Genomic DNA, 23,499 nt, shown 5'->3' on the forward strand with positions numbered 1-23,499 from the left:
TGAGGAGGCAGGGGATGGGAGAAAGGGGGGCTTCAGGCAGGGTGGGGAAGGAAGGGGGGCCTGTTGCTGGGGCGCGCTGGAGTTGCTCCATTTTGAGAGCCGATGGCAGGATTTTCGGGTGTTTTGCAAGCCAATTGACGTCAAACTGATGACTGAGAGATGGCTATATATGGAATATTTACACCATGGAAATCAGCAAATGCTAGAAATAATGGCCTCCCCATCTACTACCCCCGAGCCAGTTATTCAATATCTCCCGGCCCTTCTCTGCTGGAGAGTCTGCAAAAATCATAAGCAACAGGGAGACTGGGGAGTTGAGAAGATTTGGGGGAGTGTGGAGGATTCCAGGACTGTGCTGAGCCCACCAACGCCAGCACGGTGCTCAGGCCGGGGCAGCTAGGCCACCTCTCCTCGTCACCTCGGGACCTCCAGGGGGAGAGGATGACCATGACTGCTGGAGCAAACCGCAGGGCTTGAAGCCCTGCTCCCTCATCCTGGCAGTGGGACCTTGGGTAAGTGGCTTACCTGCTCTGCCTCAGGTTCCTCCTCTGAAAAATCAGGAAGTAACAGCCCACCCACCTCCAGGGGGTTTTGTGAGGACGCGGGAGTTAATCCACAGAAAGCCTTTAGAAGAGCGCCTGGCCCAGTGAAGGCTCAGTTAGCGCCGGCTCTTGCACAAGAGCCACAGGCAAGCCTGCTCAGGAGAGCCCGGGGAGGGAAGCCTCCCTGTGTGTTGCTCTGGGACCTCGGGCAGCTCTCTGGGCCCCTCTAGGCCTGTTTCCATGCCTGTAAAGGACTGGATTGGACTGAAGTGGACTGACTCGTCCCTCCGCTTCTCTAGGGCCAGCGTTCCCTGATCCCGCTGTGTCTGCCCGGGAGGAGCACAGCTCTCTGAGGCATGCCACCCCAGGCTTGCTCCCTCCCGCCCTGCACCCCTGCTCCTGCTATGCAGCCTTCTACCCACCACAGTGATCCAACTCACCAGTCTCTCGGCCTGGAGCAGCCCCCTTTTCTCCTCTCCCAGGTTGGGAGTGCGGCGGCTGCATCACCTCCCCCTGGAAGCCTTCCCTGATGCCCGGGTAGAGTCAGGCCTCCTTCTATGAGCCAGGCACCCACACTCTGGTGCTATGTGTGCAGACCCCTGAGCACTTAAACACACCATGCCTTGAGTCTCTCCCCATCTCCCCACTAGACTCCTTGAGTCAAGAATTTGTTGCTTTTTTTTTCTACCCCTTTACCTTGTCAGAGAAGACCCTCAATGATGGAATGAGGGAGGGAGGGAAAAGTGAATGGAGAAATGGACAGAGGGAGGGAGGGAAGAAAGGAAGGTGGGAAGGAAACCAGGTACTTTCTGAAACAAGCCCTTGCCCCCCACCTCAGAGTGCTATGCCAAACCTTGACTTTCTGCCGCAAGGTGACCCCTGTAACTCCACAGAGCTCCACCGTTCCCCCCCGCAAATCTTGGTATGAAAAAAAAGAGAAATCACCCAGATTAGGGCTGGGTAATGAGCCATGCGAGGTGAGCAAGCACCACATTCCTCACTCATCTTGGCTGGTCCAGAGCTAGCAAGCTCCACTCACTCGTTCTTCCTGCCAGCCGGGGGAACATTTCCAGCTGGTCTGCCAGGGGGCTGGCTCCCCACAGTCTTCTCTGCTGGGACCCAAGAGCTCTATGGATCTTGGGGCTTTAGTGAAGGAGGAGGTGGGCAGGGACAGATGGCAGGTCCCATGGCACTTGCACACCTGAGAGTGAGTGCCTCAGGTCTCAGCGCTGGCAAACGCCAAGAGGCTAGCTCTTTCTCATAGCCACACCCCCTACCACGAGGTTTGCCCCTCCTCCAGCCGTAATCCTAGCCCTTCCCTGCTTGATTCTTCCCCATAGCACAAACTGATATCCCATAAATTTTATTTGTTTCTTATTTGTTTATTGTGCCCCTCTCCCAAAAGAATGTGAATCCCACAAGGGCAGCGTTTCATCTCTTCTGTTCACTCCGCATCCCCAGGACCGAGAACACTGTTTAGCACTTCCCGCATGCTTGATCAATACTTGTTGAATGAATGGAAAAATATATCTCCCACCATCAACCCAAACACACACACGTGCACATGCACACTGATACCTCTACCCAGACCAAATTTCTGGCTGTTATCTATGTCTCACTAAAATGATAATAACTGAGATGTTGGCCAATAATGAACTTAAGGCATAACTACTTTATAGAGGTATTTACATTTTATAAGGGAGGCCTTTGGAAATGATAAAACCTTTCAAGAGCAAATGGAGTGAAGCTATAATGGTGGATTATATGGGGGAGATATTTGGGGGCCCTCTCCTGCCCTGCTCAGAGTGCCTCAAGGCAGATGAGCACAAAGTGGGGAGTCAAGCCCCCAAATTTCACAGCCAACAGCTGGGCCACCTCTAAGTCCAGTTCAGCTCTCCCCGATTCCCGAACAAGGTGTATCAGCTGTCCAGCTCTCTCCTCTTCCCCTGCCTAGCCCCCACAAGAAGGTCTCATTTTGTCTTTTTCTAGGTAGCCACAGCCAGGAGTGAGTTCAGGAGCATATGGCTCTCCAGAGCAGTGGTTCCCAACCAGGGCCAGGAGTGGCCCAGTCTGAAGCTCCTGGAGGTTCCCTGGCATTTTAGTTAGGTGTTACTAGGTCCAAAACCTCAGGTGCCCAGAAGAGCTGGCATGCTGGCACTCTGGGCTTCAGACCCCACAGTGAAGGTCAGAATGTTCATGGATGAAGCGGGAGACTGCACAGAGCAAAGGGGATACGTGAGCCAATCAATGACAGCTTCCTTACCAAGCATCCTATGAGTGCAGAGCACTTGCTTGGGCCCCAGGGAGAGGAACGTCCTGTGCCCCAGGTCACTGTCTCCTCCTCCCAGCACCCCCAACAGCTCTGATCGGGCCAGGTTCAGGCTGCTTCAGGGGAGCCAATCCAGAGGCTAGCCTTGGGAGGAGCCCCGAAAAACAGAGAGTGCTTCAGATTGTGCCTTCACTTAGGAAGATCGCCCATGTGGGGGATGTCTGAGCTTGCCCATCAGGGAACCCCAGCCTACTGAGGCAGCTCTATCACTCCTCTTAGGGGTGCCGTGAACTGCTGGGGAGGGTTTCTTGAGTCCAGACCTCCCGGAGAAGGAGCTGATGGTGTGATAGGGCTGTCCGTCCTGCAACCCCACCTTCTGGGGGCAGGAGGAGGCCCTGAAGACCCAAGCCATCAGTGACCTAAAGGTGCCCACACTGGCCAGCAGTGATAAGCCTGGGACATTCAGAATGTGATGGCATCCAGATGTGGCAACTGAAGGACACCCTCGCACCCCCACCTGCTCAGCTTTACCAAGGGCACACTTTAAAGTGCCAGGATGCTCTCTCAGATGGAGACCACACCCACCCCCTCAGTTCCTGAAGAGCATAGCCTGGGTGGGGGGTGGAGAAGGCAGTAGAGAAGTCTTCTGGGTTACCCTAGAGTGGGGGTGGGGTGGGAAAGGGCGCTAGGCCTCCAGCCAGAACTGCTCTATTCTCTGGGAGCAGGGCAGTGTATAACAGGCTCTGGGGAGCCCAGCCACTCGCCGCCAGGACCCCTAAGTGCAGCCCCTCCATTCCGATAGTCTCCACTGATCTCCTGGAGATTTTGCCAGTTGGTCAGTTCTCTATCCCATTTCTTCTTGTGGCTCCAATCTCCTCCTCCTCAGGCCATCCATCCTCTGTCCCCCTGTCTGGATCAGCAGTTAGGGGCAGCCTCTTAAAGGAGCCAGGCCCAAGCCTCGGTGTCCCATCAGCCTTCCCACAGGTGCCAAAGACTCCCTCTGCCCTGGCACCTTTACACTGGGTCTGGCTGTTTGTGCTGCCTCCGCCAAGCTTCAGAGGGAGCTGGCTGGCCACACCAAGGACAGAGGTAGCTCCCACCTCCCCGCCATGGGGCCATCCTGTGTGCCATTCACACTGCTCTCAGTCCCGTGCCTCTCAGAAGCTCAGTGGCCCCTGAGATAGGAGCTGATAAGAGTTCAGGCACCTGTTTGCCATGGGGGACTCAAAGATGATAATGACTCATGATGGAATAGAGGCGCACGATTTCTACTTGCCTTCCCAGCTAATTCTCCTCCCATTCTCCCACCCTGCCTCTCAGAAGTTCTCTCATCACAAAGGGTGCCTGGTGCCACCCACCATGCAGGGTGCATGCTGGGACAGGCTTGGCTGAGTCCCACATGGCCCCTTAGGAGCCTCGTGACCTTGAGCGAGTCATCAAGTCTCAAGTCTGAACTTCAGTGTCCCCATCTATAAAATACAAGAACACTCACTGTTTTGAAAGAACAGAGGAGAGTATGGAATGCTCTGGATTCTAGGAAGCCCTGTGTCCAGGAGGGGGGCTCTCATCCCCTCCACTGCTCCAGCTGGTACCCACACCCAAGTGCTCGAGATGACATGATACAGTGTGACGGAGCAGCCCCGGAGGCTGACTGTGACTTCCACAACCCAAAGCTGCCGTCTCCCCCTCATGACTCCCTTTGTGAAAAGAACAAAGAGGACCAGGCATATGGCTGAGAGGAGAAGCATGGAAGAAAGCTACATGGAGCAGAGAAGGGTTCGGGTCAAGGGTGAGTCAAACTTGGAGACAGGCATTCCTGGGAGCTGAAAGAGGGTGAGCCCAGCTGGGAGCATGGGAGGGAGGAAAGGCAGCTGCACTGCGGGAGAGCTTTAAGGCCACCTGCCAAGGAAGGTGATGAAGGATGTTACAGCCCTTTGCAGGCACCTGCTAATGAAGGACCCCAGTCCATGATGAGTGCCCTTCAGATGTTTATGGCTAACCCAGGTACTGGCTGTCTTGTCCTCTAGCACTGATGCAACCTCCACTGAGACCACCATGCCTATGTCTTCTGCTCCTGCACTTCTGTGTCCACTGGGCACCAGAAACTCCTAAGGGATCTGCTGACAGTGCTCGGCAACCTGTGGCAAAGCAAGGAAACTCTCACTTTCCCTTTTCTGTCTCAACCCCAACTGTAGGAAATGCCCAGATGTGCAGCCAGTACTCCAAGTGAAAGAGGGGTGCTGAGAGACAAGACCAAGAGATAGACACCCAAGCACAGCTCCACTGTGGTCTATGTGAATGGCACCCCTGGACTTGTGCAGTGCACAGCCTGTGGCACTATACGGTGGCCACGTAGATGCTGTACAGTCCTCAAAGCACTCCATCTCTCTGACAACTTGTGTGCTCTATTCCTTGACCAAGCTTGTCTCCTTGTTCATTGCCCAACCTGTACAACCATACACAGAGATGCTGCAATGCCATCTCCTTCCTTTATGGTGAGGTCTCTTCCAGAAAGCTCCTCTGTCTCTCATGCTAGAGGACCCACCCTACCAGTTCTCTAGACACATCTGAACCCCAGCTGTGGGCCCACTATATGTTTAAATTAAGATTTTGAATTCATATTTCCCATACTCCCTCTTGTTGAAGTCATTCCTGCTGCCTTGCTGCCTTGGCAATTGCCCTAAAACAAAGGACTATAGAGTTAATGGTCTTCTAATCCAGCTCCGTCACTTTGCAGATAAAAAAAAATCAGGGCTCAGAGAGGGGGTGTGGCTTGTCTAGCATCTCATGGCCAGTTAGTGGCAGAGCAGGGATCCAGACTCCTAGTTCAGTGCTCTGTCTGGTATCCCATATTGTCCCCATCATGGACATACAAGGTTAAGAGCACAGAGTTGCTGAACAAGCAGAGATGCCCCAAACCCAGAGCCCTCTGTACCGCTGCCCCCCTCATTGCCTTCGCCATCAAAGGAATCAAAGACTTTTTTTTTTAAGGAGGCAGCTCTGTTTTGTCTACTGGGCAGCAGGACCCCGTGCTGAGCCAGCCAAGCCAGAAAGCAGGAGCAGGAAAGCACAGGTTGGCTATCAGGATCTGACAAAGCCTGAAGGTCCAAATGCCTGTAGGGAGGTAGGTGGCCCAGTCCCTGCCTTAGGTTCAGGCTGGGCTTGGCTGCTCAGTTCTGCCCAGCTGGTAATGCAGGCCCCAGACACTGGATGCCTGGCTCTGAATGCCAGTTCTTACTGCCTTCAGGTTCCTCTCCAGCCTCCTAGGTCCACGAAAGCCTGCTGGGTGCTCTGTGCCCCTGGTCTATGCCCAGCCAGGCCCAGACAAGCCCACCCTGGCGGGTCATGCTCGCCTGACCTCCTCCCTTCCTCCCCCAGCACCACCTCCCACCCCCAGACCCAGCCAGCTTCCCACTCCATCTCAGCCAGCAGTTCTTGAGAACCAGGGTTTTTCTCACTGGTTCTCAGGCATAACCCCAGGTTTGAACAAACCAGCCTCCTGGGCACCTGGCAGCACTGGATCCAGGCTTTGGTGACCACTGTGCTGTTCACAAACTGTAACTTCTTGAGGCTTCTCCTTCCTTTGTGACCAGGCAACGTGGTCTTATCCCAACTGCTCTCCCCCAGCTCCCCTAGGGATCCCCCCTCCCCATCTTGCTGGAAACTCCGGTCCCTTGCCCGGTCGCCATCTCAGTTTGTTCCTTCTTATGTCCACATCTTCCCGTCCAGCCAGGTCCAGCCATCTGCCTCTCCCCGCTCCCTCTCCTCCCCACCAATCCTTCAGCTGCCCTTGCCCCATACGCATTCATGAAGCAAGTTGTTGAATTGTTCCTGTCTGCAGGGGGAAGTGGGAACCTGGGAGCCCAGAACCAGCCCCTACCCTGCTGAGAAAAGCTGCTGCTGGGGATTAGGGTCAAGGATAACACAGGCAAGGGAGGGGGAGTAGTTATTGGAGGAAAATAGAAAGAGAATAGGACCGCATAGCGTTCCTTTCTGTATGGGTCAGTGAGGTAACCAGCAGAAAATGAACAGCCTCGGTCTAAGCTGCCCTTAATTAACCTGGGCCTCTGGCTCATACCCCTGGGCATTTGCTCAGGGACTTGCAGGGGTGACATTGGGGGAGCGAAGACAGCTTTGCTCAGATATCATCGTTGCTAGGAGAATCAGGAATCCCCACCCTTTGGTCCCTCCGCCATGCACCTAAAAGACTGAAAATGATCTGCCTGTGGGTGTCACAAGACTCGACATCGCGATGTGTTCCTTTGCATTAAGCACAACTGTAAATAATTTCTAATGAAATGTAAATACATCTGAGAGAGATTAAAAATTAACTTGGCCTCAGTTTCCTTAAGTGGAAGATAAGGACTCAGGCGAGAGGGTTGCTAAGGCCCCTTCGGGCTCTGATGTTCTGCTCTTTGAAAAGTCACAGGAGAGGGGTTTCTCAGCCCCCGGGGCACCCAGAGGGCCCCGCTCTGGAGGAGTCGGGCTGAGATGCCCAGGTGGGCACAGGAAGACAGGTGGGCACCAACAGGGGAAGCCTGCCAGTCCACCATTCTAGGCAGAGGTTGGCCTGTGAAGAAGCTGGCTCTGCATCCGGGGGTCAGTCCCCACCAATCCCTTCTTCTAGACCCCAGTCGGCCGCTCTCCCCCTCAGCCCCTCCTCCCTGCCTCCCCCAGTCAGCTGGCAGACTGTGCTTCTCACTGGGCTTCACTTTGCATTTGTAAAGGCCGGTGCTGGGATTCCTGGAGTCAGTTGGGGGAATGTTTCTGGATGGGGAGTCCCACGGTTCCACAAACCATAACACATCGGGGACCACCCTGAGGTCCCCCCCCAAGCCAAGTGGGCTTCCTTTGTTCTTTCCATCAGGAAATAGTTATCTGTGCCTCCCCTGCACGGGGCACTGCGGTCGCTCGGTGCCATGGGTACAACAGTAAGCTGGGAAAGAATGAATCCGCCCTCAGGACGTCTGCAGTCCAGTGGGAGAGATGGCCAAGTCCCTCAGAGATCTCTGTGTCCCTTCTGCCCCCTTCTCCTCAGCCTCCCCCTCCCACCGCCCCTCTGCTGCCTGCAGGGCAGCAGCTCCAGAGCCGCGTTTTGATCCTGCCAGGTGGCAGGCCGCTCCAGCCCGCCGGTGCCCCTACCGGGCAAGGAGCCTGCGCCTGCCCTGGGGTCCCAGCTGCCGGGCCATGAGTGGGTGCAGAGGCTCGGATGAAAGGGGGAGACCTCGCCTGTGGCTTCTGCTCTCTGGCTGTGCCTCAAGCCGGTGGCCTGCCAGTCTATGAAGCAACCTACTTCTAAGCCCTCCCGCTTCTGGGCATGAAAGCGCCAGTCAGGGCTGCTGTGCCCGAGTGCACAGAGTCCCCTCAGGAGAAGCCTCGTAGCCAGCGCTGAGAGGCCTTTGATGTGGCCCCCTCCCCTCTCCTTGACTGTATTCTTGCTTTCTGTCAAAGTCCTACCTCTCCTTCCCAACAGGTCCTCCCGCTTCCACAAAGCCCACGTTCAGCCCCCAAAGGTAGGGGGCTCTGCTTCTCTACGCTTCCACGCCCTTGCTTATGAAATGGGGGCAGCTCACCCTGCCTGCCTCAGCGCACGGCTGGAAGTACAGTGAGGCTGTGGGTAAGACAGGAGCTATGTATGTGCCTGGCGCTGCTCTAGGGGCTCTGTGCTTATTCCCTCACTTAGTCTTCCCAACCAACCTCCGAGGAACATAGTAGAGTAGCTCCATCTTACAGATGTGCACATAGATGCTCAGAGCAGATGCGCAAGGACACGCAGCAAACAAGTAGCAGAGGCAAAATTTGAATGCGGGTCTGTGTGCCTCGCCGACTACCCCAAACTGCCCCCAAAGCCGCTTATAAATAACGAAATGCTGTACGGACTCAAGAGCATTATTATCATCCCAACTGCCGTGGTCTCTTCAGGCACACCTTCACACCACTCCCCCCAGCTCTGTCTGAAAGCAGAAGGCTGACCCCGTGCCCGGATGCAGGTCCTGGAATTACTCAATTCCAGCTCCCCACAAGATCCTTCCGAACCTGGTGCTCCCCCACCCACAACCCCTCCTGAACTCACCAGCTACCTCTGTCTGGCCCTGGGATCCAGGAGCTGGTGTCGAGAAGAGGTCTGCAGACGTGAGAGAGAGGCCAGGAGGAGAGGAGCAAGCCTGGCCAGGGCCGGGAGATGGATGGGCCCTGCTCCTTGCTGGCTGGCATTGGACCGGCCTGGGAGACGAGGATTGGAGCAGGGCAGTGATGTGCAGCTGCTGGCCAGGGGAAGCCAGCCTGATGCCTAATCAGATCAGATGCCCCTGCCCACAATCACCACCCCCCGCCCATTCCTCTACCTCCCTCTGTCACTCACTGACCTCCCCCCTTGCTTCCCAGCCTTGCCCTCCCTGAGGTCTCCAGCTGCCCTAGCTGATTTTATAAATGGCCCTTGCAGGAGGTGGGCACCTTGGCTAATTGAATCAGTGCCTAGGAGGCAGGAGGCTGGTTAGCATCACAGCTGAAAGGTGGTGGCAGCAACAGCTTGAGTGTGACCATTAGGGAGGAGTCTAAGTGAGCAGAGTGGCCCAGGCAATCTGGACCTCCGTATATTCCGAGGTGTCAAGGTGGGAACTCACCAGGGGGCCCTGGATGCCCCCACCATGAGCCCAGAGCAGACTCACAGGGTAGACCACAGGCCAAAACACACATGCACACACACATACCACTCATGCTCTTGGCAAAAAGAAAATATAAGGAGGGCGAGAGAGAGAACAGAAACAGGAAGAATGACATAGACTGCTTGCGTGTGTATCTGCGCACCTATGTGACTCTGTACACATGTCTCTGCTGGGCACCGCTCATGAGGCCGTTCTTCCCTGCCCCAATGTCACCTCTGCATAATGATCAGCCAGTAAAAGCAGTTTCTAAGTGTCCCGGTCACAGCAGAGCATCTCATGGCATCAACAGCTGCCAGGGAGCAGACCCCGGCGCCATGAGGACCTTTCCTGGAGACCTGTCACTTGGTCCCCTGGAGACCAGTCTGTTCCCTTACCTATGAATTTGCCTCTGACAGCCAGGCTGGCACAGAAACACTTCAAGGAAGGCTTTACCTCTGTGTTTCTGTTTGAGATGGATCCCTAAGGCTCACCCGGCCGTTAGTCCATTCAGTCAGCATCCCTGGCATAGCCACTCTGCGTGTGGGCTGCACGAGGGCAGGGGATGGGTCTGTGTGGCTCCCCCAGCTCCCCCACTCTGGGCGGGGTGGGGACATGGCACGGACTAAGGGTGGTGCCCACGTCCTCGGCGACAGTGCGGTTGCGGCTGGCTGCCCTGGCACTCTCTGTGGGATGACCCACCCACCTGGTCACGTCTCCGGAGAGGGACACCGATGGCACGGTCATTGTCCTTAACAGCTGCCTCAAGGACTTTCATTACCCCTCCCAACTTCCCCAAATGCTCCACTTCCCCTGCCCTCCCGCCCTCACACCCACCTTTCCCTAGGGCCCCATCTACCACTTCCCTTTAGAGCAAAGAACAGAAGAACTCAGAAGTCCCTGGATCTCCAAGGAGAGGAAAGCGGGGAGGAGGGGGCCATTTTCAGCTTAGGGGCCCCCACCAGTAGGAGGCAGGGTCCGCAGGGCTCCAAGTGGGATTTGAGCATCCAAAGGGGCAGGCTCCCACACGCCAATTCCTAGGGTTATCCTCCATTCTTGAGCAAACACGGAAGTTCCCTGTCAGCGCCAAGCCCCCACACCTGGTGCCGCTAAGCCCCCAGTGGTCTTTTCCACAGGCTAAGACTGCCCCCTGCCGGGGTGAGCCAGGACATCCACCTCAAGTGCCGCCTGAGGAAATCAAAACTGTGGCATCCTGGCTTAGGAGTCCCCCAGCTCCTGTCCCGGCCTGGGGAGGGGAATGACGGAAGCACTTAGAGGCCTCGGCCTTCCTGCTTCCACTGTATTCTGAGGCTGGGACTGGACGGTGGCAACAGGGACAGCCCTTTGGCCCAGACAAAAGAGGCAGGGCTCTGTCTCTGGCCTGCTCACCCATTGCCTCAACTTCCCTTAACAAGGGGCAAAGGCCTGGTTTGAGATAAAACGTCGATCACAACACACCCACACCGGAGAGGCTCTGTCTCATTTCCCTCCTGAGCTCTGGCGCCCCTTTCCAGCTGCTTTTAGGACTCTCCTGGCTGGATACAATAAAGCCATCTTAACCTCTACACGTCAGAAACCAAGCTCACCTTCTTCACCAAACCTGAATCTTTACAGAAACTCCATTTCTTGGCGTTCCATGCCCAACATGACTCCAAGATCTGCAGGCCCGATCTCGACATCTTTTGAGTCCATTCTTTTCTGAATTTCTCCTTCCAAGGCAGCCTCAAACCATTCCTATCGCCAGTCCCATTTTCCACAGCGCTGGTGGGGTTATTGCCCTAATGCACAGCTCTTCTGGGACTCTGCTCAAAAGCCTCATCGTGCCTCCTTCCTCTCGAATCCCTCCTTCCACAACATGGTTGGAAGCTGCCTTCCCAAAAAGATGGCTGCGTGTTCCCTCCCCTCTGAACATGGAACTCCTGCCTGAGCACCTACATACCCCCACACATCCTCACTTTTCTGCCCATGATGCTCTCTTCACACACTCCTTTAGTCTTCATCAAATTCCTTCCCACCCTTGGAGATCCACCTTCCAGATGAAGTCTTTCTTCGTATGTCCCATGATAAACAGCTGCCTCCTCTGGCCCCCAGGACCCTGGTTCCCCTCTTGTGGCACTAATGCCCCCCTCTTGTAATAGGCCCCTGTGTCCTTGTCTCAGCCCCCTCTGGGCTGCCAGCATCTTGAGGCCAGGGCAGTCTAGAGCCTGACAATGCTCCATAATATTGGCAGAATTGGTTGGTAGCAGAAGTGTACTGACACGACATGGCATAATACTGACATCGACTGAAAGCAGGTTTTGATGAGAGGGAAGGGTACAGGACAAAGAGGCTGACCTGTAGGGAAGTGGGATACTGAGGGCCTATGGAGAATGACAAAGCAGGAAGAGTTCTCAGAGCCTACGTGGTGGACAAAGAAGGCAAGTCTTAGGAAGGCAAGGAATTGATCCAGGGCCACACAGCTCCTTAGTCCCACTTCTAGTGCATAAGAGGCTCAGTGACTGCCAACTCTTTCCCACCCTCCAGTACAGCTCTTCGCATATATACCCTGCTTCCCCACTATTTTCCTGGGGTTGACCCTAAGCTAACAAAGGGTTAGAGATGCTTAAACATGCTTCCCAAGCTGCCCTGACTTTCACAGACCTGCTACTCTGTGGACAAATGCTTGGGACCCAGCCTAGGCTCAGAGAGGATCTTGCTGCTGGGACAGGAAGTATCAATGGTGGCCAGTTGAAGCATTCTTCCCCAGGAGGGCTGTGGCTGTCGCATCCCATCCCCACCCCACAGCACTGATGCCACACAAAAATATTCCAGAAATTTTAATGCCACAGAGAAGTCCAAAACCTACAGAAAGCGACAGCCATCCTCCCGGGTGCCTGGAGCCAGGGCTATCCCCAGCAGGCAGGAGGCCCGCACAAGCCAAGGAACCAGGGCAATTTGCTGACATCCTTTTGTCCTCTGCCCTAAATGCCCAAGGTTCCTTTAGGCCGGGGAAAGAAAGAAGAGGAAGTGGAAAGGGGTAGGAGGAGGGTGCGTCGCTTTCAGGCACTCTTCCTGCATTGGGATGGTGACTCATGCAGCAGGCCCTGGGAGGGACAATTCCTCAGACCAGACTAAGGTAGGCCAAGCCCAGGGTTCCGGAAGGAGCAGAGGGAAGTTCCTGGAATGCAGCAGCCAGGAGGAGTAACCAGCAGAAACTAGAAGGAAGGCCTGCTGCCACCCTCCCGCTCCTTCTCACGGACCTCTGACCCCACCCCCAGGGGGGACAGGCAGGCTTCAGCACCCACAGGCTTCAGCACCCGTATTTGATAAGGTCTACGCCTTCTCCACCCCCATCACTTTGGGCCTTTCTTAAGAATGACATTGTCATACTCAGTTCCCTGTGGCCAGCCAGAGGCAGAGAAGTCCTGCCCTGCTGGGTAGACGTACTGGAGGCTGCCAGGGTCCCTGTCAGCTGTGGCCTGCCTCCTCCAGGCCTCACCCTGGGGCTCCTGTGGGCTATCATACAGGGACAGGACAGCCACTCCCTCAGGCTCATCATATATGTGGTCAGGTCGCGGGGGTGGGTGCTCCTCAATGCTGTCATACAGAGGGTCCGTGGCGGGCTGGGGAGGGACCGCCAGGATGCCCCTCAAGCTCTTCCCCAGGTTACGGGCCACTGCATCGAAGGGCACTGCATACTCCCCCTCTGGGCCCCGTGGCCGGGCGGTGGGCACTGGAGTGGAGGGCGACGGAGGTGGCAGTGAGTCGTGGGGCCGGGAGTAGGGGCTTTCTGGCCGGGGCAGCACCGCAGGGACTGTGGCTAGCTGGGTTTGGGGCCCAGGAGGGGCGCTGTTCTTCTGGGCAGAAATGGCTTCTTCCAGGGCCAAGAAGATCTCGTTGCCTTGCCGGGTTTCGAACTCAAAGTTGCCCTCTCCAGAGACGCAGCGCCGGCCTGCCTCGAAGGAAAAGGTTACCTGGGTGGAGGGGAAAGGGAGATTATTAGCCAGGCCCCAGGGTGGGGTTGCTTCCCCTGGACCCAGCTCCCAACCACAAACCTGTCACCTCCAGCTTCCCTCCACAGGAACTGGGGGAGCTTCTCCCCAAGCTGGTTCTCCTCCCTCTGGGTTTTTTCCTTAACAAGCAAAGCCCTCACTCTTCTCCTTTCTTTCTCCCTCCCATCCAACCAAGTACAGAGCTTGGTATATATTCAACCTCAGGAATGCCAGCCACCGTTCACCCCTCTGACCACTCTACCTCTTCCTGTTCTCCTGTCCTTCCACCCCACCTCACTCTCCCACCCCCACCCCCACCCCCTGGCTCTCTCCCCACTAGCTCTTTTTCTTCTGCTGGCTTTTATCTCTGTCTTTCCTTCCTCCTCCCATTCGCTCCTCCTTTGAGGGCCCCTTTGCCCTCTCCCTGACAATCTCTTCTCTCACAGCTCTCCTTTCTTTCAACCTGCCCTGTGGCGGCCCCTGCTCACCTTGTCCCGCCCAAAGCGCCTCAGAAACCTGTAGGGCCACTCAAACAGCTGGGTGCCCAGCTCAGGGCCACTCCACAACTCCAGGGCAGTCTCCCCAGCCCGGAGGGTATAGGATCCCCGGAGCCGGCACCTCTCACTGGCTTCTGTGGGTCTCATGGTCACAGCAAACTCCTTGCGGGGGACTACTGGCGAGGAGACGGGAGAAGGCGGTCAGTGGGAAATAGCTGGCCTGCCTCAACTCTGCCCTGCTCTAAATGAACGTGCCAGAGGCCTCCAGAAAAAGCATTAGCCATGTGCCCATGACCCCATAGCCTGTGTCTTGAAGGCTGAGCTGCCCTAGGACAGGTCATACTCCCCAAAATGCCAGATACCTCCACCCCCTCCCCTAGTCGGCATCATGCCCTAGCCACACGCACCCCGACCTTGTGCCCACATCCTTCCTGCCCCTGTTGCCAGAGCCACAGCCTTGTCTTCTCCATCTAATCTGCCCCCCCGACGCAGCCACCTCCCAAAGTCCTACTGTCACGGCTGCAGGTGCAGCCGACCCTGCCCTCCCAGCTCTCAGCCTAGCCACCCACTGCTGACGCCATCCCGCGCCTTCTGTGAGGTGGGGCTTGAATGTCACCCTGTGTCCATCTGCTCCCCCCACACAGCCAACCTGGTGGGCTAGACGTCACAAAAAGGGACTGCCTTGTCAGCAGAAAGCTCCCTTGCCACAGGACACCTTAAATCCACAGAAGCAAAACCATTCTCTTCTCAGACAGAGAAGGACAGAGAGTCCAAGAGCAGCACCTTACTGAACCCCCCCAGCCTGGCCCTCTCCCAGCAGCAGGGCCTGGGCAAGAGGGAGTGAGCTCAGGGCAGGCCTGGCTCCCCCACCTCGGCCTCTCCCGGAAGCGATGCAGAGAGACTGATAAGGGGGCTGGCCGGGACTGGGGGCAACCACAGGGCAGGAAGACTCAAAGGCGGCTGTCGCCCACAGCCCCACCCCACCACAGCCCTGGGGAGGCCACCCCCCGGAGAAGATGCAGCCCCTCACCTGCAGTCGTGCTGCTGTACAGTTCATTCTCCTCCATGCAGGGCCGGCTGCCCTTCCCCCCAGGCCCCAGCAGCTCCTTCCTCTGGCCCTGAGGAAGACGCCAGGGTCTCACCGCTGGCCCCCATGCCCAGCCCCACCTCCGGCCCAGGCCTTCCTCCAGACACACTCAGCCTGCTGTCCCTGTCTGCATTCTGGAATGGGGTCCCCCCCTGCAAGGAACTGCCCCCAGCATCCTGAGCTTGGCTCTTACAACACCTGCCCACAGCAAGTACCGAGTGCCCCCCTCCCACATGCCATGCCCCCTCGCCCTTTCTGCACCCGTGGATGGCTCACAGGGAAGGCCAAGAGGCAGATGGCCTGGATCCAGTCACTGCGCTCTGTGGCGGGGGCTGCCAGCAGGTAGAGGCGCTCCTTGGTCTCCAGGAAGAAGGCGCTGGTGTCCCGGGGGCTGCTGGCCTCCCCGCCGGCCTCAGCCACCCGTAGGCAGTCACTGAGGCGGATCACCCTCCTGGCAGCCTCTCCCCGGCGCGGCTTCTCTGGGCCCTCCTGGAGCTCCAGCCGGGCCAAGGCGCAGTCTGACTCTCCATACAGCACAGCCCCAAACCGGCGCCATTTCTGAATCCAGACGCATGGCAGGTGGGGTGCCGAGAGGGAGCCACCGAGAAATGGAGAGATGGTGACCAAAGGGGAGAGGAGGAAGCATGGGAGAGGTCATGGGGCAGCATTCAGGTACAAGGAGAGAGGTGAAGATCACAGGAGACCCAAGGAGTCAGAGAGAATAGCAGGGACCTTAGCAATTAGAAATCATTGGAGATCTGCCCCCCACAACCAAGGAAGAGACAGTGAGAGCAGGTAGAATGCCGAAGACAGAGAGGCACCACGGTGAGCCCATGGAGGCAGACTGCAAGGCAGGCCCAGCCAAGACCCAAGTCAAAGGGCAAAATCCTGTAAGTCCCTGAAGCCCAGAGGAGGGATGAGAGGGCAGCACGAGGGCCCTGACCAGAGACCATGGTTCTCACAAGGTCCGGCAGAAGGCCCCAGGCCAGGAACTTCAGTCCACCCTCTTGAACCTTCCTGCTTCATCCCTTGACAGGTTGGGTCATGAGAGAGACAGAGAAGCCCTAGTGTGAATCAGCTGAGGGAAAGAGGACTTCCTCATTTAAAGAGGCCAAAGAAGGAAAAGGAGGCTGGCCACAGAGACCCCCGCTCAAGCTTGTCACCAACCAAAGTCACCCCACCAGAGCAGGAAAGGGAGAAGGAACCCCACTGCAACCCCGAATTATCCCCTCTGCTGCTCCTTCCCGTCCCTTCCCTTCCCAAGCATCCCCGTGACAAGTTACCACAGAGCCAAAGAGGCAAGAAATGGAGTTAGAGCCCTCCTTTACCCCCCTCCCCATTGGTGAACTGAACAGCCGTCTGCAAACAGCACAGTCTGGGGCCTGGCTGGGGAAGCAAGCGGCTGCTGAGGAAAGACTCCTCCCAAGCTTGAGCTCTGGGTCTAACATGGTGGGTGGCACAGTGCCTATCTTCCCATAAGGGTTTTGAAACATTCGGGGGCTCCTCTTCCTCCCCAGGGATTTCTAGCAGCCCCCCAGGCCTTCTGCCCAGTCCCAGCACAGTCTTGCTCTTACCTTTCCAAAAGTCTGCTGCTGCAGCAGGTGTAAGAAGCCCTGTTTCACTGCCACTTCTTCCATCCTCCCACCGTACCGGCACCCCAGCCCTTCAGCTCTCTCCTTCCACTCCAGCCCTCTTTTTCTCCTCCCGCCTGTGTGTTCCCCCTTCTCTCAAGTTCATTTCCTCTCTGCCTAGAGTTTTCTGCACTGTTCTCGTCTGCTTGATGACGACAAACCGATGGGCCCTGTGGTTTCTTGGCTCCGTGTGTGTGTGTGTGTGTGTGTGTGTGTGTGTGTGTGTTTGACGAATGAGTTTCATGCACAAGCTTCCTGCATTTTCACTGAGTAAGATAATTTCTGAAAAGCTAATTTCCAGTTTTTCGGCCAGCAACAACTCAGGTACAGAAGCTGGCCGAGGAGTCACCAAACAAGGGAATGGCTGACCTAGAGCAACAGAGAGACCCAGAACCAAATTCAACAATAAAACCAATAGCAAAAGGCCCTCATACTCAAGTGGGATGCTCAGCATGACACAGTTGGAAGAGAACTTAAAAATCAACCAGACTAAGTCCTTAATTAAAAAATGAGTAGACTGGGGGCGCCTGGGTGGCTCAGTCGGCTAAGGGTCCGACTCTTGATTTCGGCTCAGGTCATGATATCAAGGTCTTGAGATGGAGCCCCGCGGTCATGGTCATCGGGCTCCACACTCAGTGGGGAGCTTGTCCCTCTTCCCATACCCCTCCCTCTGCTGGCTCGAGAGCTCTCTCTCTCTAAAATAAGTAAATAAACCTTTTTAAAAATAAAATAAAATAAAAATGAATAGACTGAGGCTCAGGAAGATCTGAGGGACGCGTTCAAGGCCACCAAACCGGAACCCAGGTCTCTCAGCTCAGTAAGAGCTAAGCCACACATACACACGCCCAGCATACAGAACACATCAGACAGAGCTCACCACTTTCACACACAGCTGCAACTGTGTTTCATTCCAAGAGGAGCACTCCCTGCCCCAGACAACTGCACAAACACACAGCACCTTCTTGGGATTCTAGAAACATGAACATCCCCACACTGAAACATGCTATATTCCTAGAGCACATCCAAACAATTGGAGTTCACCTTCTTTCCAGCCTTTGTGAGCATTATAAAGGCACTAGAGCTTCATCTGGGGATTATCTTTTTAAGTTACAATAGCAATCTCTTATATTAAAAAAATCAAAAAAGCCTTCATAGTTGCCAAAACAAAAGTACTCCTTAGTTACTAGAGCTTCCAGGCACACAATGTCACCAGCCATACTATCTATCCCTGGAAAAAGGGAATGCAGGTATGAACCCACCTGTTTGCAACTCCCCTGAGGTCACAGGGCTGGTGGGGACAGGAGAAATTACCAAGGCTCCTGATTTTTTAAAAAGATTTTATTTATTGGGCGCCTGGGTGGCTCAGTCGTTAAGCGTCTGCCTTCGGCTCAGGTCATGATCTCAGGGTCCTGGGATCGAGCCCCGCATTGGGCTCCCTGCTCCGCGGGAAGCCTGCTTCTCCCTCTCCCCCATGCTTGTGTTCCCTCTCTCGCTGTCTCTCTCTCTCTCTCAAATAAATAAATAAAATCTTTAAAAAAAAATTATTTATTTATTTATTTATTTATTTATTTATTTATTTGAGAGAGAGAGAGAGTGCATGAGCGAGCATGAGGGGGGAGGCAGAGGGAGAGGCAGGAGCACACTCCCTGCTGAGCAGGGAACACAGTGCCAGCTGGATCGCAGGACCCAGGGATCATGACCTGAGCCGAAGGCAGACATGTAACTGACTGAGCCACCCAGGTGCCCCAGTGCTCCTGATTTTTAACTCAATGATCTTTTTATTGCTGGCCCCTAAGCACAATCCCGACTCCATGCAAGAAAATACATTGCTTTGGGGAAATCTAAGGTCCCCAGAAAATATTTAACTTAGAGCCAGATGGTTTAGAGAAGCAATCTGATGGAGGCATGGTGCAGAAATGTTGGGGAGCCAGAGAATTAGACAAGCACTCTTGGGGTAACCCCATAACGGGTGCTTACATAACCGGGCCATTTCCTCTACCACAGGGGTTTGTTTGCCTTGGGAAGGAGAACAGAGCAGTGTACTGCTCAGACCATCTGCTGTATATGCCGTGTGCTTTACCAAAACAGCTTTAAAAGATGAATGTTATGAGCTCTGGGAGGAAAGGGCTGAGTCACGTAAAGCTCACGGCACTCAGCCCTGCTGCCTGGATTTGAACAGGTTGATCCAGAGATCAAGGGAAAACCAAGGATGCTGGTGTGTGAAAAGCTCCTTGGGAAGTGGTTAGGAGTATGGAAATGGGGCAGGGTCTATTCTGTCTCTTTAGTCCCGAAGGAGAGGCAGTGCTACCTGGGAGCTGTTTGGTCTTTGGCCATCAGCATCTCCTTATGGAGTGAGAAGAGCAGAGCTTTTAGGGTCATCCTGGAGGCTGCCAGAACAGTGCCTTTCCAACAGTAATGTGAAGATCCTGTTAAAAGTGCAGATTCTGATACAGCAGGTCTGGAGTGAGACCAGAGATGCTGATAGTGCTGGCAGGTGGGCCAGACCTCAGTTTGAGAAGCAGAAAAATAGAAAATACCGTCCCCCCCTCATTACTCTGATTGCCTTTCCCTAAGGCAAATTGGATACATTCCACTCGGAACCACAGGGGGGCACCCGAGCTTACCAGATTACTTAAAAGTTATTTCTACCTGGAGGCCTGGGCCCCAGGTATTCCAGACAACCACATGCCATCCCTTGCCTCTGGTAGCTGGAAAAATTCTGTGGCTGTTGTCTGCAAATGGAACAGCAGGAATGTACTATAAGCAACACACTTTAAAGGCCTCCCACTTTCCCTGGCAGGCCTTGCGGGATCCCTGCAGTGGGAGTACTAATTCCAGTACCTTCCGTCTGGCCACAGGCAAATCCTGTGAGCAGAGACCCAGAAGACAGAGCTCCAAGACACAGCAGAGGGGCAGAAAATGAGAGGCCCTTAGGTTACCCAGGCACCGATGATGGGAAGAGAAAGCATCCTAAAGGGAAGAGTCCCAGTGGTTTATACTGAGGCACAAGTGGGGTTTGGAGTGCTCTTTGGTTTCTCTTTGCTTTTATTGGAAAGTAAGGGACATACCACACCTCACCTGTGCTTCAGTGTAAGCCAGGGGATCCTTTCATTTACACTGGTTTCTCTCAATAGGAGTTAGGAACCATGCAGGCCAGAGAACACAGCTCCAAGAGCTTTGCAACTTTTTGTTATTATTCTCACCAGTGATTAGCAACTAAATCCTTAACACAAAAGGGCTTGTGAGCTTGTCTTTGGGGGCCACAAAGGAAGGAGCAGAGAATGTGTCTGATTCCTTGGGCACACTTGGAGATTAGGTGACCCCCAAGCGACGGACAGGTGGAGCACCTACCCCAGTGGTAGCACTGGGCACACAACAGAAAAGAAGGTTTACAATGGGCACGGAGCTGGTGTGGGCCTGAGAAGGATGGAGAACTGAGGAAAGAGATACGTGACCTGGGGTCATAAAGATCCTCCCCTGCTTCTCCCCAACCCAGTGGATCCTGACTGAAGGAGGGAGCACAACACCAGTCTCTCGAGTTTTGTTTCTAGTCTCACCCTTTCTCCATTAAGTATTTCACTTCTCCCAGTACAAGGAAGGAGAGACCCAGTGCTTGAAGCTCTCTGAGAAGAAGGGCTTATAATAGAACGAAATAATTATGTTACTTAACATTGACATAACATTCCAAATGCTTTATGTTCTCATATGAACCCACACACAACATAGAATGAGACAGAGATATAAATAAGTTAATTAACTCAGAAATTATTTACTGAGCATCTACTCGGTACAGAGGGACTAGGGACACAGCATAAAGATTAGAAAGTGGTTACTTTCTAATCGGAGACCCTGACAATGAAAAGAGTAAGCAAGTAAATAGCTTTGGACCATGATCAATGCTGTAAGTATGGCAGGGATGGGGTCAGAGGATCCTAAGTGGTGAGAAGATAACAACTGAACTAAGAAGTCAATGACAGCTGGGAACTAGCTACTTAACGATCTGAAAAAACATACCAGGCAGAAGTGACACCAAATGCAAAGGCCCTGAGACAGAAACACTGTAAATGTGAGGAGTTGCAAGAAAGCCAGAATGCCCAGAGCATTGTTAACAAGATGGAACATGGTAGAGATAAGGTCAGATTATGTGGCTTCTTGGGCCACAGCAAGGATTTGGAATGTATTCTAAACGAAACTGAAGGCCACTTAAGGATTTTTAAGCAGGGGTATAATGATCTAATTTATGACTTTAAAATGTTCTGCCACTGGGCGCCTGGGTGGCTCAGTCGTTAAGCGTCTGCCTTCGGCTCAGGTCATGATCCCAGGGTCCTGGGATCGAGTCCCACATCGGGCTCCCTGCTCGGCGGGAAGCCTGCTTCTCCCTCTCCCACTCGCCCTGCTTGTGTTCCTGCTCTCGCTATCTCTCTGTCTGTCAAATAAATAAATAAAATCTTAAAAAAAAAAAAATGTTCTGCCACTATATGGAAAACAGATTATCACAGGGCAAGACAGGAAGCAGGAAAACTAGTTAGGAATCTATTACCAGACCCCAAGAAAAATGTGATGTAGCTTAGACCAGGGTGTTAGCAGTAGAAATGAAGAGAAGTGGCCAGATTTGGGTATGTATTAAATATAGATTAAATGGGACTTGCAAGTGGATTGGATATAGGGAACTGTTGAGATGCTAGGAATCAATATAATTCCTGGGTTTTCAGTTGAGCAACTGGGTAAAGTGTGGTACCATTTACTGATAAAGGGAGGATGGAGGGAGAACCAAGTGTGAGGAGGAGGATTGATGGAGGAGTGGTTGGGGGCCTGGACCACAGAGAGCTGTTAGTTACTCCCACCCAATCAGGCAAATAATGAATTGGAAGACTGCCACTGCAATTGTGACTCCAAGAATATACCACTGCAGCTGCTATGCCAAGGTCAGGAAGCCCCTGACTCACCACCACCCCTCAATACATTCAGGGAGCTTATGATTGGACACTGGAAGGTTGTTGGGAAAACAAAACACAGCACAACACAACATTCCAGGGATTAGGCTTGCCAGAAGCAACAGTCAAAAGCTTCTGCTTCACTTCTACCTCCAAAATCTCCCAATGAATCTAATTGGCAGAGGCAATCTTGCATACAGAACCCTAGCTGCAAGGAAGTCTGGGTAATGTAGTTTTTAGGTGTCCTACGTCCGCAAACCAGAACGAAACACTAGGAGGACCCAGGTTGAAATGAATGCTGAGCACCAGTCCACTCTATCCACAACAGAAAGTGCTTCACTACCACCTTCATTTCCATTGCAGGTGGTAGCCCCCAGTCAATATAAACTTCAAACAACCAATACTCTCAGAATCCAGCGAAAATTTAATCTGGGGGCCTTGATTGGAAGCAAGAGTGAAATTCAACGGAAAACAAAAACCAGCATTATCTAACACTGATAATTCCCGGTGGAAAAGATTGGAATTGGCCTCAGCGGGCAGGGACTGACCTGATCTGACCCAGGGGGTTGACTATCCCAGTAAGACTGAGCCCAGGGGTCCTAAAACCCCTTTATCTGACCCACCACCACCACCTTTCCCAGCATCTGACCCCTCTCAGGAGGCAGCCTAGAGTACTGATTAAGATAATAATCTAATTGTGAAGACTGGAACAGTGCCTTCTGCGTGTTTCCATTGTCACCACTATTTGGCGGCTATTCCCATGAACGTTTCTGGAGGAGAAAAGGACAGACACGAAAACAGGGAGATCACTATTCAGGTTGCTGGTAAAACACAGGATCAGAGAGCAGTGGCCCTTACCACTGGAGCAGAGAGCTAGAAAGACACTAAATAAATTCGGTCGACGTCGGCAGTTCACTGGCAAGTAAAGAATAATGCAGACATCCTAAGTAGGGGGGTGGGGGTGGATACCAGCGGTGGACGCAGGGAAGACCGTTCGGGGGTGTGATGTAACAGCAGTTGCACGGTGGGGGTGCGGGGAGCATCCAGGGAGAAGTCGAAAGGAGGACAACTCGGGAAGAGAGGACTCCACCAGGTGCTGGGTTCTGGGCGGGGACAGGTCCCAGCCCCCCTCCTGGAGCCCTCACCAAGCCTACGAGCAGCAGGCAACCCCAACCCCCGCTCCAGCGCCCGCCCGCCCGCAGGAGCCAGCGCGGCCCCTTTAAAAACCATGTAAACAAAGCTTTGTTCCCCCGGCTCCCCCTCCCTTCGCGCTCCCCCAGCCCACTCCTTCTTCCCACCCCCCGCGTCTCCGGGCCGCTGACGTTGCCCGCGCCTTTACGCCGTCCCAACGGCGCTGCGCATTCTCCAACCGCGGCCCCGGCCGTCGAGGCCTGCGCAGCCGAGCAGCGCTACGCCGCGAGCGTAGCGCGACGAGCCCCCAGCGCGCAGGCGCAGCGGCGACGGCGGCGGCGGCGGCAGCGGCCCCGGCCGAGGTGCGCGCTGGGGGGGAGGGGGGGCCGGAGAGGAGCATGAATGGAGCAAAATGGCGGATCATGTGCAGGTGAGAGGAGCCGCGGGGGGGGAGGCGGCGGCCGCGGAGAGTGGGGAGTGGGGGGCGCACGCGGACCAAAGGGCTCGAGCCGGCTCGGGGCTCGCCAGGCCCGCGCCACCGCCACTCGGGGCTCCGGAGCCGCCGCCCGTCCCAGAGCTCCGGGGCCTTTCCCGCCTCCCGGGCCGGGGGCCTCCTCCATCCCCTCCCACCCGGTCCCACGCCTCTCGCGCGGGGCCAGAGGTGCAGGAATCCGTGCCCCGGCGCGCACAGCTTACATCGTTTATCAGTCACTGTCTTCCCGCTGGAAGGAGGCCTTCCGCAAGTCCTCTTGCCCCCCAAGACGGGGTAGGGAGGGAGACCCCCTTGTCGGGTCCG

At 54.8% G+C, this 23,499-nt stretch overlaps 2 protein-coding genes across 3 annotated transcripts in view; one reads left to right on the forward strand and one right to left on the reverse strand.

The window, feature by feature from the left end:
• Window positions 1–12,266: 12,266 nt before the first annotated feature.
• Window positions 12,267–16,818, reverse strand: DOK2 (docking protein 2). Its single transcript, XM_032389138.1, has 5 exons — window positions 16,582–16,818; window positions 15,284–15,565; window positions 14,951–15,038; window positions 13,912–14,096; window positions 12,267–13,405 (listed from the first exon to the last, which is right to left on the reverse strand). The coding sequence occupies exons 1-5, from the start codon at window positions 16,642–16,644 to the stop codon at window positions 12,785–12,787; spliced, it is 1,239 nt and encodes a 412-aa protein (XP_032245029.1). The 5' UTR covers window positions 16,645–16,818; the 3' UTR covers window positions 12,267–12,784.
• Window positions 16,819–23,062: 6,244 nt separating this feature from the next.
• Window positions 23,063–23,499, forward strand: part of XPO7 (exportin 7) — an 88,828-nt gene continuing 88,391 nt past the window's right edge. For both annotated transcript variants that reach the window (XM_032389242.1, XM_032389239.1), the window contains exon 1: window positions 23,063–23,133. In XM_032389242.1, coding sequence (XP_032245133.1) covers window positions 23,116–23,133 — 18 coding nt within the window. In that variant the 5' untranslated portion in view covers window positions 23,063–23,115. The remainder of the gene's footprint in view (window positions 23,134–23,499) is intronic.

The sequence above is a fragment of the Phoca vitulina genome, unplaced genomic scaffold (genome assembly GCF_004348235.1).
Source record: "Phoca vitulina isolate PV1807 unplaced genomic scaffold, GSC_HSeal_1.0 scaffold53, whole genome shotgun sequence".
Classification (NCBI taxonomy): domain Eukaryota; kingdom Metazoa; phylum Chordata; class Mammalia; order Carnivora; family Phocidae; genus Phoca; species Phoca vitulina.

Excerpts from the sequence above, each read along its gene's own strand:
- DOK2 (XM_032389138.1), bottom strand. The coding sequence starts at position 16,644 with ATGGAAGAAGTGGCAGTGAAACAGGGCTTCTTACACCTGCTGCAGCAG. Across the intron at positions 15,039-15,283 it reads TCTGCCTCTTGGCCTTCCCT|GGCCAGAGGAAGGAGCTGCT; the intron begins GTGAGCCATCCA and ends CGTCTTCCTCAG. Across the intron at positions 14,097-14,950 it reads GTACAGCAGCACGACTGCAG|TAGTCCCCCGCAAGGAGTTT; the intron begins GTGAGGGGCTGC and ends TCTCCTCGCCAG.